The sequence below is a fragment of the Lampris incognitus genome, chromosome 8, assembly GCF_029633865.1.
Source record: "Lampris incognitus isolate fLamInc1 chromosome 8, fLamInc1.hap2, whole genome shotgun sequence".
Classification (NCBI taxonomy): Eukaryota; Metazoa; Chordata; class Actinopteri; order Lampriformes; family Lampridae; genus Lampris; species Lampris incognitus.
In genome coordinates this window covers 36,667,395-36,683,071 of record NC_079218.1, presented here as the reverse complement: position 1 = coordinate 36,683,071, position 15,677 = coordinate 36,667,395, and the positions used below count along the sequence as shown (strand labels likewise).

General features: G+C 41.5%; 1 protein-coding gene across 1 annotated transcript in view; it reads left to right on the top strand.

Moving 5' to 3' along the window:
* The first annotated feature begins 972 nt into the window (after nucleotides 1-972).
* The window catches only part of stk10 (serine/threonine kinase 10), a 99,665-nt gene continuing 84,960 nt past the window's right edge, over nucleotides 973-15,677 (top strand). Inside the window, exon 1 of the mRNA XM_056284548.1 lies at nucleotides 973-1,410. Coding sequence (XP_056140523.1) covers nucleotides 1,252-1,410 — 159 coding nt within the window. The 5' untranslated portion in view covers nucleotides 973-1,251. The remainder of the gene's footprint in view (nucleotides 1,411-15,677) is intronic.

Below are 15,677 nucleotides of genomic sequence, written 5' to 3'. Positions count from 1 at the left end.
TGTTTCTGCCAGTTCTATCCCTTTTTCAATTTTTCTTTTTTTTTTGGTACTCCGTTGACCTGTTTTGCTGTCACCTGCTTTGGCATCATTGTAATTAATGCAATCATGCCAATAAAACACCATTGAATTGAATTGAACTGAGAGAGAGAGAGAGAGAGAGAGAGAGAGACAGACAGACAGACAGACAGACAGAGAGAGAGAGAGAGAGAGAGAGAGAGAGAGAGAGAGAGAGAGAGAGAGAGAGAGAGAGAGAGAGAGAGAGAGAGAGAGAGAGAGAGAGAGAGAGAGAGAGAGAGAGAGAGAGAGAGAGAGAGAGAGAGAGAGAGAGATACACAGACATTGACTAGTAACAGCAAAATGCCACATTGGGCCTTTCATACAGGGTTACTGTGCCACTAGGGGGCGATATAGCTCTAACTACAGCCATGTGAGCCACTGCGGTAAACAGGCTGCCGTTAGTGGAGAAGAAACTATGGATAAACTACGCGAAGGCTGATAAACATATAAATTTTATGGTATATGTGAGACCTCACAGGGTGGAATGTCAAGCGAAGAAACATGCAGTGTTTGTTTAATTTTGGTTCTTCCGTGTTCTGCACTGACACAACGGTTGATCAAATTACTATTATTCCCCACGTCTCTGTAGCCATTATCATAACTTGTCACACACGTTGGAGGTAAATGGTTGACTGGCGTGTTTTGTCATTAGATTACCTTCAGCATGGTAACGGCCATCTACATGAAGTTAAGGGAACACGCCCCCACATCAACACGGAAATGAAGTTTTGTTTAATGCCGTCATCCCTTGAGAAACAAAGGATTCATCTTACAAAAAGACTACATTTCCATGAGGGCAGCGGCAGGGCTGTGAGGGAACAGGGTGGGGCTTTTGACAGAGACGTGACCAGGAGCAACAAGTTAGAGGCAGCGTCTAATAGTTGGCTGTTTCCAGCGGCAGGTGGTCGCCGTGGGTCCAGCGCTCTTGATGAACGGGGGCACGACTTCTTTCTGATATCGAAGCCGTCGGGGGTCTTCGAGTTGAAATGGACGGTGTGGAAAAACTTGACTGAAGTCGATTCTTTTGATTTTTGTTGTGGATTTTTTTTCTTTTTCTTTCGCAAGGACGTTGAAGTTGTCTGTTAATTGGCGGACAAGTGTTGACGGACCGCGCTTCGGACACGCGTCTCCGGTGTTGCGTGGGAGCGCCCGTTTTTAGTCGAGTTTCCCCAAGTTTTGAGTTGACACTGAACAATGGCATTCGCTCGATTTAGCAAAATACTTCGCCTGCCCTCTCTTGACATCAAAAAGAAGGTAAAGCAATACGAACACGTTCATCGGGATATCAACCCTAACGACATATGGGAAATCGTCGGCGAGCTGGGCGATGGAGCGTTTGGGAAAGTGTACAAGGTAAGCTCCGCCAGGGTGACGCGAGATGTGCGCGTTTTGCCGCTCATGTCTTCGTTAGTAAGCGTTTCCTTCCTGCTACTAGTGAGTTTTGTTACGATGACCGCATGGTGACAACACAATGCTGTGATATAAGACGTCGTTATTGCTGCTGCGGTCCCCCCCCCCCTTAAAACGCACCTTATGAAGGGAGGAAAAAAAAAACGAATTCCTGTCAGTCACTCTTAGATTCAGATATGGCAAAAGCTTGATGTTGTGGTTGCTGTTTTCGGTCAGGTTTCATTTGCCGTTTGGAGTCTCCCCCCCCCCCTTCTTTCTGTTGTCGCTAGTGGCTCTCTGGCTGCCACTGGGTCATAGTCCACTGTAGAAGAACCAGCTGGGAGGGTCACCAGCTGCAGGTACCATTGAGTAAGATGGTTGCCACACTCGATGGAGAGTGAATGTACCTGCACGAAGAGGATTAAATGAGTCCGCATTCTTCTTTAAATCTCACTCTGAGGACATAAACATTTCCCATTTTTTCTGTCTAGGCAAATCAACTGTCAGTTTGTTGACGGATCGTTAACTTTAGTGTGCATCCACGCCAAAAGTAGGCTATGCTTTCTGTGTTTTCTGTTAATGATACTAACTGGGTACAGGCTACCCTGCTGAAGCGTTGCCTCCGTTCCCTAGTTCCTAAATATGGTAAAGTTTAAGCAGCCTCTTACAATTTAACGTTTTCCTTACTTTTTTTTAATAAAAATCTTAAAATAAATTGAAAGGAAAATGGCACGTTGAGTTGATAATAATGTAGTTATGACGAACAGCCTTCTCCCCCTGAAAAAGCACTCTGAAACCACTTAGACCATCAGTTATCAAACTGGGGTCCAGGGACCACAAGGGCTCATTGAAGGGGTTCCAGAGGGTCCCCAGAAAAATGGGACTATTTTAATTTCACTATTTTTTCATTGACTAGAAGTTAGCCTAATGAGAGAATATATAAGAATGACTATTCAGTTAATAGGTTTCAGACTCGTGACCGTTAATCTGCCAATCTGCAGTATAGACCGTTATAGAATAACTCAGTTTTATCAGATGGGGATCCCTGAGACTAAAATATGGGTCCATGGCCTGATGTGTATCAAATTTTTGGGGGGGGGGCAGTCCTTGACACCAAAAAGGTTGAGAACCACTGACTTAGACTGTGGTGTGTGAAAGCACATTTTATTTTCAGAGCAAGCCTCTCCCTGTTTCAAATGAGCTATTTAACCTGGATCTCTGCTAGTTGGCCTCCTCTGTGTAGTATGCAGAGGTCTTTGCTGTGCCCACTGGAGTACAGTGAGTGTCTTTGACTGTGGACACACCAGCAGCCTCTATGGAAGAAATGATTCCTCACTAGAGGTCTGTGTTAAAACAGAAAAGGCACTCTTTCTCAAGGGGTCCACCATATTTAGGTATTTTGTTTTTGTTGGAGAGTACACATGTGCCTGTGGGAATGAACGGAGGATACAGGCTTGGGAGAGAGGGATGTGGCAGTTTAGCACAGTTTAAAACTCCTGTGCTCACAATATGGGTGCTAAACAGGTATAGAGGATGGATGGATTGATCTCTAATTTGAGGTGAAATCTGAGATAAATGCATATTTCCTGATCCCTTACACAGGGCTCCCTCTGTCACACAATTTATTGAGTTGTATTGTATTGAAATATAATTATACTCGTTAAGTTAATCATTTATGTCAATGGTATTCATGGCATGTTGATTATTTCATTCAGTCTTAAGCTGCAGAGCTCATAGCTTGTTATTTATCAATGGGACATCAATAGCAGACAAGGGTGCAATGGATCACAAAACACAGTTTGGATCGTATCACGGTTTTGAGTAATGGATCTGGTCATTTTTCAGCTCAGCAAAAAAAAAAGAGACAAATGAAAATTTGCTTTTCATTTATTCTGTAAAACACTTAAAGCAATACACTTTTGCTCATGGTCTTAAATGAAAACAGCATTCAAGATGTCCAATGTTTAAGTTAAATCTTAAAACATATAAAATGTTCAACACTCAATTGCTAAATTTAAGTGCAATATGAGGCATGATTCTTTCTTCCCTTAAATGATGCGGGAGGCTTTTCAAGTTCTTCTGCTCCTCTGCCATGACTGTCACTGCGGTTTTTGCAATGCAAGCAGCTCCCTGATTGATTGCTGGGATTCAACATGCCCTCTTCACATGAACACACAATGGCTTATTTTGCATAATCAACCAATCATTGCGCTTCACAGTAAAACACAGCACGCATTCGTTTGTCTATATTTACCCTGCTATTCTGCATTGAGATTTAGGGCATTATTATTTATTATTATAACAGCTGCAGTAAAACTGTATCGCACTATGATGGTTAAATTTTGCAATTAATCCATGGTTCACATGCGTGCCGAACCGTGTAGGGGAGTTGGCTTGGATCACAGATCAACTGCGTTCCATTACACCACTAGCAGACAATATCTGGTGACAACAGAAAAAATTAAAATTCCCCTAAATCTCATTTTGAGAACATTTACATTTCCTTTTTTTTTTTTTCCTGTTTGGGCAACTTAACTATCAGTATTTTCTGAAAAGAGTAACTGAGTACTGAGTGAATATAAGCTACTTTGCTAAAGCAAAGCATGAAATGTAATGTTAAGACTTTGCCATGGTGTAAAAAACAAGGGTTTCTTATAATCCTCTAAAAGTAAATGGTTATCTTCTTTGTAGAAATGGGATCCTTGGCTCAAAGCCAATGCAGTCTAATGTATTACAAACTAGATTGCAACACTGTTCTGCAATATTGATTCTTTATCCAACAGAAGCATGGCCACATTGGCATAAGAATTCAATCTTTTATCTAACTGGAGTTGTACATGTCTGCTGCTGCACCAGTGTTCATGCGACCCGGTCCTAGGTTTCAATAGTGATTTACTATCGATTGGATTTTTTGGATTTACGATTGGCTTGGAGAGGGTCTCCAACTATGGTAAAGATGCCAGTTAGTATTTGGTAACCTGACCCCATGGTCCAGGATAGATAAAATAATTATTTATTTATGGAGATAAATCCCAGATTTCAACTTAAATTTTGAGCAGCATATTGAGCTGTTATACTGTAACTACTTGAAATTCGTGAATATGTTCAAAAGCAACTAGACCCCGTGCCACTTTTGTGAGTTTGCTACCATATAAAGGGGAAAAAACATCTGTAAATGACAGGCTGATTTTGGGACCAAGTGATGTAAGCATAGCAGGATAAACACAGCTGCAGCTTATAACATTAATGATGGCTCCATTTAATTTAGGTGCAACAATGAGCAAGTATTGCCAAAACTGACTGCTGTCAATGATTGCTCGTTGCTACACCTAAATCAAATGATAACTGATTATAGATGATAGATGGTTTTTCACCTTTAGAAACATGGCAGTGACTTCAAATACAGGATGTGTTACACATAATTAGCAAGTCAGCTTTTTGCAACAGGTGTGTGTAAGTTCAAACTTAGCCTAGTTTTAATGTAAATTCTTACTAAGTTGTGATTTATGCATTGCTAATATAAAAGTGTAAAAAATAAACGAGTATAAAGTTACAATGTAACTCTAAGTAACAACTAAATAGTTACACTTATCCTAGGGTAGGTGTAAATCGTACAATGTCAAAGAATTATGCTCAGTAACAGTAATACAGCATTTTTCTGCCACAGCATAATTTTTTTAATTAATTGCATGCCATTTTGCAACACAGTGATCTAGTAGAGACCTAATTTATTTTAATATATTTGAATATTGATCTAGCTTACTACGACATGCTACTATGACAAGTGGCTCATGCCAGCCACCAAGCTAATGCATATGGTAACATTATAACATTACAACAATGTTCAACACGCTCATAGTTATTTTTAGTATGATGGCACAGTGATTAGCACTGTCGCGTCACAGCAAGAAAGTCCTGGGTTCGAGCCCCGGGGTTGTCCAACCTTGGAGATCGTCCCAGGTCATCCTCTGTGGAGTTTGCAAGTTTTCCCCATGTCTGCATGGGTTTCCTCCAGGTGCTCCGGTTTCCTCCCACAGTCCAAAGACATGTAGGTCAGGTGAATCGGCCATACTAAAATTGTCCCTAGGTGTGAATGTCGGCCCTGTGATGGACTGCCAGCCTGTCCAGGGTGTCTCTCCGCCTGCCGCCTAATGACTGCTGGTATAGGGTCCAGCATCCCATGACCCTAAGTTGGATAAGTGGTTTGGATAATGGATGGATATTATGTATTAAATATTATTAAAATTGAATATTCCATCCATCCATTATCCAAGCCACTTATCCTTACCCATGGTCGCTGGGATGCTGGGGCCTATCCTAGCAGTCATTGGGCGGCAGGCGGGGGAGACACCCTGGACAGGCCGCCTCTCCATCACAGGGTTTATGAAGAATAACCACCCATCCATTATCCGAACCGCTTATTTTGTGCTCAGGGTCACTACTAAGCTTTAAAAATTAAATAGAATTATATATATTTACAAAATGTGATTTACATATTTTGAAGTTAGGCCTTTGTGTTGACTTTGATACCCCAGTGATAGAAATAATGTGATATCTTCAGGATTGCAACTTTAACTTGAATATCTTCATTGTAATAAATAAGCTTTTCAGTATTCAGCTTGAACCCCTGGCAACCATACTTGTTACTGACAATTGCAAGAGAGAATCCAGTGTCTCACCTCTGTTTACTTCTTCTTGCCTTCATGTCCTGTCTTTCTTCCGCTAATCTTTTGCTCTCCATGAGTGTGGAGGAGTAGGGCTGAATCACACCTGCAGTTGTCAGGGCCACTTAAGCCCAACGTAAGGGAGATAAAGTGGGAGCAATGGGTGGGGAAGAGCAGGAAGTCGTGGGCAGGAGGTAGGGGACAACTTCCTGAATAGCTCCCAGACGTCAAATCTAATCTGCTTGTCTGTGGGAGGGAGAGGCCTCCAAATGGTGATAGAATCTCAGATGTTTTTCTAACATTAAGGTTCTCCTCCCTCTTCATAGCATTTCAACAGTCAGTTCAAGTGTCTTGCCCAATTAATCGGTGGAGCAGGTCTGAAGAGAGGATCCTTGCAATTTTCATTTCCTACATTTCCCACGGAGAGGTTTTTTTTGTTTTGCCTCTCTAACATCTGACTTGGAGATGATCCTCCAAACTTGTAGGCTTACTTAGACAGGGAAGTACAATTTAGGGAGATTCTGTGATGCTGACAAGCTAAGTAAATGTCAGCGGCTCTAGTTGTAAGGGAAACACATTTCAATCTATTGCTCTTGGAGATGTGTGTGTGTGTGTGTGTGTGTGTGTGTGTGGGTTGGTGTGGGAATTGTTAAAAACTGAAGGCAACTATCAACAGTGCCACACATTCAATTCTACTTGGCTATGCTGAAGAACCGATTGACAGACCATAGTGTAGACATTTTGAATTGCTAGTTGCTACTATAGGGCGTTTTTGGGCCCGCAGATAAATTATTGTTAAATAGAAATTGTGAAAGAGGGAGCTGTTATGACAAGATATAATTTTTTTTGCCTCGGTTTCTGTTATGGATGAAACAATACCAGGGTGAAATAGAGCATCGGTATTAGTTTATCCAAGGCTAAAATCCAATGTCAAAAGCTATGAGTGCCATGACATACATAAAAGCAAAATGGCTTGATTTAACTGCATTTTTGGCTCATGGAAGCCTGTATTTCTTTAATGGCGGAAAAAACCCCAGCTGACTCCATCTCAAGTATTTTGCCCATTGACCCCAAACTACAGGTAATGGTCTGAGTCTGTACTGTTAAGTAAAAGTAAAGGAACAGATCTTATTGGATTTTTACACAGTATCAGCCGATACTTAAAGAGCCGTACTCGGAATTGGTGTTGGCGACAGGCATGGGTGCAAGTCCATGAATACTGGGATGGCATCCATGGACGGGGATATTGGGATGTACCCCCATCCATAGGGTTAGTGGCTGTGTCAGGAAGGGCATCCAATGTAAAATTTTGCCAAATCATTATGGGGATTGACAAGACCATACTGAATCGGTCAAGGCCCTGGCTAACAACGACCGCCATTGGTGCTGTGCTCTCATGGGTACCGATGGAAACTGTAAAATCCACTGTCGTGACCCCTGATAAACAGGGAACAAGCTGCAAGAAGAAGACTCGGAATTGGTGTTGGCACTGAAAAAGTAATTTGTGCGTGCTTCCGTAGTTTCTGTGTGATTTAAATGGCCAACTGGGACCCAATTTGTGCTTCAATTTTCATAACTGGCCTTTGGAAACATCAAAATTTTAAAGCTCTGTGGCTATAAATTAGTGCGTGAGCTCCTGGAAAAATAACAAGGGTCGTGCATCATCATATGCATCAATCTTTTAATTTTGGTTGATCCTTTCACTGAACAAAAGAACATGGAACCCATCATTAATTTCAATAGTATTTAACAGATTGTAAGTGGAAATTGAATTTCATTGAGTTGACATTCAAGCACAATTATTAAACATTAGTTATCACAAATTCTTAATGAAGCTGATGCAGTAGTTTTTGCAAAAGCAGATTAATTAATTTCCCCATAATCCTTTCCTTATTTCTACCACGGCATAGCTCACAGTGTCATTTGTTTCTCATCGGTGCTGTTGACATGTTGTGTAACTCTGGGAATCAGGCCTGGTCCTCACCACTTACCTGTACCTGTGTGTAACGGCTGCCTGAACTGCTTGCGGCTCACACTCGTCTGGTACATTGTTCCTGCTGCCAGCCCTATCTTTCTACATTGAGTTTGCCTTTGATAATCCATCCATCCATTATCTGTGCCTCTTATCCTGCTCTGAGGGTCGTGGGGATACTGGAGCCTATCCCAGCAGTCTTTGGACGGCAGGTGGGGAGACACCCTGGACAGGCCGCTAGGCCATCACAGGGCTGACACACACACACAAATTCACACCTAGGGACAATTTAGTACGGCTGATTCCTGACCTACATGTCTTTGGACTGTGGGAGGAAACCGGAGCACCCGGAGGAAACCCACGCAGACACGTGGAGAACATGCAAACTCCACACAGAGGGCGACCTGGGACGACTCCCGAGATTGGACTACCCCGGGCTCGAACCCAGTAACTTATTGCTATGAGGTGACTGCGCTAACTGCTGTGCCACCACCTTTGATAATGGCCATCAATAATCAAACATTTAATTTCATTATACATTTTTATTATTCATTATAAATTTCAAAAATATATTTATATTTTTGTCATGCCTGTGGCATATTCCCATTATGCAATGTAATGTTGCTGGTGTGATGACAGTATGACTACAGATTATTTTCACTGTCTAATTTTGCTGAACCGCGCGCCTCACGCAGAGAAAAAGACGGTCCACGGCGAAGACGCGCTGCTCAGTCAGGCGGTGTGGCCTGGGCCTCACAGTCAATATTATTATTAAAAAAAAGAAGACTTATTCCATTTCACAACATATACAAAAGGAAAAAAAAGTTAAACAATGTTGTTATTATTATTAAAAACGATTTATTACATGTCCATTTGACAGTATATACAAAAGGAAAAAAATGTTAAAAGGGTGAATATAAAGCATAGATAAGGTAAAGGCCAAGTGTATGAAAAGGAGTGTGCTGATGTACAATGTTGGACAAGGATTCAGACCTGAGTTAGACCAGGGTTGTAATGTAATTTTACTAGCGTGACTATCATGCAAGGATCAACTGGAATCACACATTGACTTGTTTTGAGTTCCAAGTCCTGACCCCCAAAAAACACCAAGTCAGGACAAGACATGATGTCAGGGCTGCTGATGCACCATCACCTGAGTTTGCCGTGGGTGGATTCAGATTTAGTTTCAAGTGAGCATTTATGAGACTGTTAAAATAATCATTGGGTACTACACTGCCAATAGTTGGTTTGTTGGTCCAGTCGGAGTTGCTCACTACAATAGAAAAACTGCTGGTAATGACGGTGATGACCCAGTTTTTGACATTTGATGCTGCTCATAGGACATGCCATTATTTACCTCAATACCGTACTGTGATGTGTGACAATACTTTACAAACATGCCAGTCTGATGGGCAGTTCTGCTCGCATTGTGTTGTGCATTGCATTGTGTATCCAATGTGTACTGACTGTGGAATGCCTGTGGTGCATTAATTGAACGTGAATGTTGTTGAACCTTCAATTAAAGGATTCGAAAAGGATTAAACAAAATTTCACAAGTGTAGAAAAGAAATTGCTGCTGACAAATTGGTCATAAAAGTAACCTCTGGTGGTTTTTACACCTTTAATGTTGATAAAGTTTCACCATCAGCGAGACTTAATGTTGAAAATTGTGACTGTTTCCCATTAATTATCTCTCTTTATATGTTACAAGGGCCTTAGCAGCCACAATACTGAGTCTCTCTCACAATACTGAGCTCTGTGTCTCACTGAAATGCCACTGAAATTGTCCCTACCGATGGGATCTTTGGTTGACCATCTGTGAATGTGAAAACTACAACCCTTATTCCTGGTTTGCCACCACCTCTGGTGGACAAAATAGGCTATATTGTGTAAGAAAATATGAATAACAACACTACATACAGCTGTTGTAGTGAATGCCATTCAAAGACGATTCACAGATCAGTTCTCCACCACGGACACTTTTCTGCAGAATTTTGACTAGGCATGCACGATATGGGGAAAATTTGCGACGTGCAAGAACATTGTTCAATATTGTGATGACGATATGACTTGTGATAAAATATTGAAGTGTTTCAGAGACACAGAAGACTGCTCTGTATGATAGCTGCTAATGTACTGTTATCCATTCCATACTGTTATATAGTTTTCTCTTTTGCTTTCTCTTCTGTGGGTCTTAATTAGAGAAGTGTGCCTTACCCTTATTCCTTTATTTACATCTACACTAATAGGCAATTTGATGGGTGTGCAAAGAATTGCACTATCCAGAGAGGGGTTTTGTTAAGTGTCAATTCGTCACCGCTATTCACCCGAATTCAGGTGAAATATCTCCTTTCACACAGGAGTGTGTTACTTCCCATCCAGTGTCACGTGATGTGGCTCTGTGCTCATGCTTTTCTTGTGGCATATAGTAGGAAATGTTTGCATGTGTCTGCATGTACGTCTTGAAGGGTGCAAATAAAGCATGAAACCAAAGTTGTTAAATGGTGCACTTTACTTATTAATGACCCATGTGCACGCTTGCCCTTCTGCTGTTTGTAATGTAGTCCCCAGAGACGAATGGGGACACACACACACACACACACACACACACAGAACAGTGTACCACTTGAAAGTTTTTCTCCTAGAGGGAGAGAAAAATTGCAGAATAAAAAAATGAAGGAAAACTGTTTAATTTCTCCCAATGCCTCCATTGGAAGAGACATCAGGTAAATGTGAGTTAATGTAAGGAAGACTACTTTTGAACATCCTGAATGAGTTTTTTTTCCCGAATTAGTTTTTTTTCCTGAATTCGTTGTCCTGGCTTCTGTTTATAGCAGTAAAGGGTTTCTGAACCCAGGGGTAAAATACCTTTAAATCTGACCGGGCTAATTGAGAGCAGTTAGTGCAAAGTGAGAAACCACATAGTTTCTACACACAGTTGCGCTGGCATCACACCACAATGCCGAAAATAGTCCTGTACTCACACACACACACTAACTCTTGAGTTATAGTTCTGCTATAGGAGTTTGAATAAATCAGTTTTTGTTATTATCTAGCAGGCACTAAAGCTAAATGAAGACAACAAGAGAGGGAAATTGCCTGAATTCTGAGTAGGTTATTCTGTTAGAAACAAAGCTTTTGGGCATAGCAGTGTGTTGGAGAACTATTCAGTTGTGCAACCGAGCTCCAGTCCCCTGTGTCAGCAAGCATTTGCCCTGCCTGAGCTTCCTTAAAGGGAAGTTTACTGGTTTTCAACCATATCTGTGTCTGTGACAGGGATAGCACATGATAAAGACCTGGAGTTCTTCCCAATCATTTCTGTATATCTGGAGTTGCAGTGAACCTGAGGGTTTTTCTTTCCAGCCACCAAGTGACGTATCATGATGTCAGTCGGCATACTTGCAGGATTTCTAATACCCTTATCTACTCTATAAAGATGCCGTTGAAAAAAAAATCCTCATTCTCTCGACTTAGAGAGGTTTTCACTGGTGTAAATAACATCCCACAACATGAGTGCAGATGATTTTTATGGACAACGATACAGATATATGCATTCTGGTATGTGTAGGCGCCTGCATCAATATAGTACACAGTGAAGACTTTATCATCTCAATCCACTACATTACCAATCAGTACTGATTACACATAAACAAAACCATTGGTGACGTTTCTTTTTGAAGATGGAGGAGAAAGAGCTGAAGAAATTGCTGTAGGATTCTCCATGTTTTAGAGATAAATAACAACCTGCCTGTGGTGGGAGGTGAGCGGACATGCAGTTTCTCCATGGAGGTCAATGTTGGACTACTTTCTTATAAAATAAGAAACAGACAGCCTATAATGTCTCCTTACAAATTTCAAATACATTGTTGATCATACAGCATTTCATAGTACGCCAAGGAAGCAAATTCTTCATGACGTAAACATGAAATACCCTTTGTCCATCCCTTGTTTTGGCTGTCGTTGCAGCTTCTGGAGCCACGTGTAGCTTCCTCTATCTCCAGGACCAGCTGGTTCAGGGTTGCCTGATTAGAGCAGTTCTGCGTGGGTGTGGGACCTGCAGCACTGGAGTACCCTCCAAGGTCCTAATGACATTGTCACTTATAACATGTACAGGGACATGCTAAAGGGCATTTCCTCAGTGCTTTACTATAAATTGCTAAAGGGATGGATCAAGATTTGTCTATTTGTTTTTAACTGGTCAAGACTGTAAGTTTACCATAGATTTTCATTCACACAGGGCATAGTTTGCATAGCAGTGTTTTCTTCAGAAAATACCCTGTGGGGTGCTTCAGAAAGCATGACCGGCATAAACCAGATATTAGGGTGTTTTTAATCATTGTCTAGCTAACGGAATAACCAAGATTGTTGAAATGTGCCCATGCTCTTCAGCAACCTTTGTTTAAGAAGGGGGGGGGGGTCCTTGACCTTGATAACTTCTATTGTGTTGGCAGGAAAATGGTCTTGGTCGACCAAATACGACTGTGCAGTATGTCAAAAGTAAGCGCTAACAAATCAGAGCTGAGACAGTTCCCACATATAACATCTGCAATTTGTATAATAGTGATACTTTTAGATTATTTGAACAGACAGGCACTACAATTAAACTTCAAGGCTTCATGTTGCATATGGGCACGAGCCTTTAAATGATCTGACTTACTGAACAGCCAGTTCACACGTTGCGGTTTTGAACGTGGGGCATTTTGCAACACTGCTCTAAACTTTCACATCCTCTCAAGATTGCACATCTTGAACTGGTCCAAAGTTTCAACTTCCCTTTGTCATGTACCTCACGCCCATGTTACAGAGCTAGATGCATGACTTTGTGCCTGCATGCAGGATGTTGATTATTGAAGAGAAAATCTTTTTGCTGGGTTGATGTGAAAAAAAAAAGAAGGGTCATCTTCGGTCTCTCGACCACCAGTTCAGCTGTTCTTCTAAGAGTGAAATAAAATGCCCTGCATTCTTCAGCTGGGGTAGCCAGTAAACCTTTTCAGTAGTGCACCTTTTGCAGCCTTGAAGTTTAAAAAACAGCCAAAAATAAGCTCTTTCCCCAGAAAATCCCAACAATTTTCATGTTCCTTTTCCATCTTAGTTTGATCATTTCAAGGTCATGGTAAAAGTTTTGCAAGTACTAAAAAAAAAAAAGAAAAAGAAAAATCAAACGAAAGCAATGAAGAAAAAAAAATCATCCAATCCAATTCCACATCACTAGAATTGTTATGAAACAGCACATTTACTTTCACTTTCACATTTTGGAAAGCTTGAACCTTAGGGCCACATGAAATCTTTTTATTTTTTCCCCCAAATTCCCCCCTCCCCCATTTTAGTTTTCTGTTTTTTTTATTTGATTTTTTTTCCTTTTCATTGTACAAACTTTTGTCTGTTCAACTACAATGAAAAAGCTGAAAATAGCATTTTCAGCTCAGCGTAATCAAAGTGCTTACATAAGAGATTAGCGGTATAATAAAACAAGTATAACATTTACAACATAAGAGATAAGAGGGCATGAATTTAAGTGTCTTTTTATTACCAGTGAGTACATAATCAACTCTTAGCATCACACATACTGATGCTTTTATCAAAGCATCAATATATGGCCTGCAAGGTAACCCTCCGTGTTTGCATAGAAATGTGCCAGTTAGCGAGATTTACCTGTAACCCCAAATTAACCCTAAACTTAACCACTACCTAACCTGTATGTCAATAATAGTGTAACAGTGTAACGACCGCAGATGTGTAGTCTCGCTAGCCCTTGGCTAACGGGTCGGGTCCTTTAGTTGACTGGTTAGTGCAGTAGCCCGTAGTGCGGGGAACCCAGGTTCGATTCCCGGCCGCCCTCTGAATTCTCGCTACATTGGCGGCAGCGGTGAGATGTATATGCGTTCAGAGGCATGAGGGAGCTGGTATGCTGAAGCGCGGGGATGCGCTTCCCGAAGGAGGGGGGTAGTGTAACAGTGCCAGGAAATCAATCCGGGTTCCCTGCACCACGGGCGACTGCGCTAACCAGTCAACTAAAGGGTCCGACCCGTTAACCAAGGGCTAGCGAGTCTACACATCCCTGGTCGTTAGACTGTTGCAATATTCATATGTTGGGCCAATTGATTCTAGGAGAAAAAGATATCTTCAGTGATGCTTGTCACTTGACATTACCTTCTCTATCCCATACAACAAACCCACTTGCATTTATTGACATGTGCACATTATGATACGCACACTCGCATACACAAAGACAGACTTGCGGCAGGATTTTATGGTCTAAGGGCAAATTATTTGAAATTCCTTATATATTAATAAACTTTGTTATGATCTCCCCCAAATCTTCAATACCGTGCACTTCTGTGTTTATATCTGAAATCTGTTTTTATGTCTCCGTTCCATGATCCTCTTCATGTTTTCTGCATCCTCGACATCACGGGGCCCTACTTTATGTAGTGATACAGCCAAGCTGACTGTCATACTGTCCTGTCGCTATTAACACTGATCCTATGCAGCACCAACCAAAATCTTCAAATCCACTCAGGAAATTAAGGTCTCGGAGGGGGTAGTCTGGGACTTTCAAACGGAGAATGTGTGGGAACACTGGTCTAAAGGTCACAACAAGCTAGACTTAAGCTTATGTTAAATTTCAGGACAAACAATAGTGCGGTACAGCATTAGAAACAGTAAAGGATATGGAAAACCTCTCGGCAGCATTTATCACTTTGTCATTTCATAGGAATCTCCTGTCGATAAAATTCTGTCAGCAATGTTTAGGATGACACTTATAATTGAAGAGAGCAATATATCAGTCATCAGTTTTGAAAAACTATTTAACTTTTGTAAATTACTCTGTCATTTCCTTTCTGGCATGAGATACTATATGGATTCAGAACAACCTGCTGTTTCAGATTTTAAAACACTTCCCTACAACCATCTTGCTCTGCAGTTGTTATGCATCTGTCCTGTGTGTCAGTTTCTGCTGACAGGCATCTAAAGTAGGCTGAAATAAAACGACAAGAAAAAAAGCCAATGTTTATCTTTTTATGTACAGATAGGATTTCTCTTATCCATTGTAGACTCATTTATGTTATCATTTACCTGCACTATTTTCTTTTTTACCCCCACCCCCCTTTTTCTCCCCAATTGTACTTGGCCAATTACCCTATTTTCCGAGGCGTCCTGGTCGCTGCTCCACCCCCTCTGCCGATCTGGGGAGGGCTACAGACTACCACATGCCTCCTCCGATACATGTGGAGTCGCCAGCCACTTCTCTTCACCTGACAGTGAGGAGTTTCGCCAGGGGGATGTACCACGTGGGAGGATCACGCTGTTCCTCCCAGTTCCCCGTTCCCCCTTAACAGGTACCCCGACTGACCAGAGGAGGCGCTAGTGCAGCGGCCAGGACACATACCCACATCCGACTTCCCACCTGTCTTTAGGGACGCCCGACCAAGCCAGAGGTAACACGGGGATTCGAACCGCCAATCCTCATGTTGGTAGACAACAGAATAGACCGCTTCGCTACCCGAACGCCCCCATGTATTTAAAACATTTTTTTTTTTTTATAATTTATTTGTTTAATTTCTTTGTAGTGTCTTCAGTGTTCCAGGAAGCAA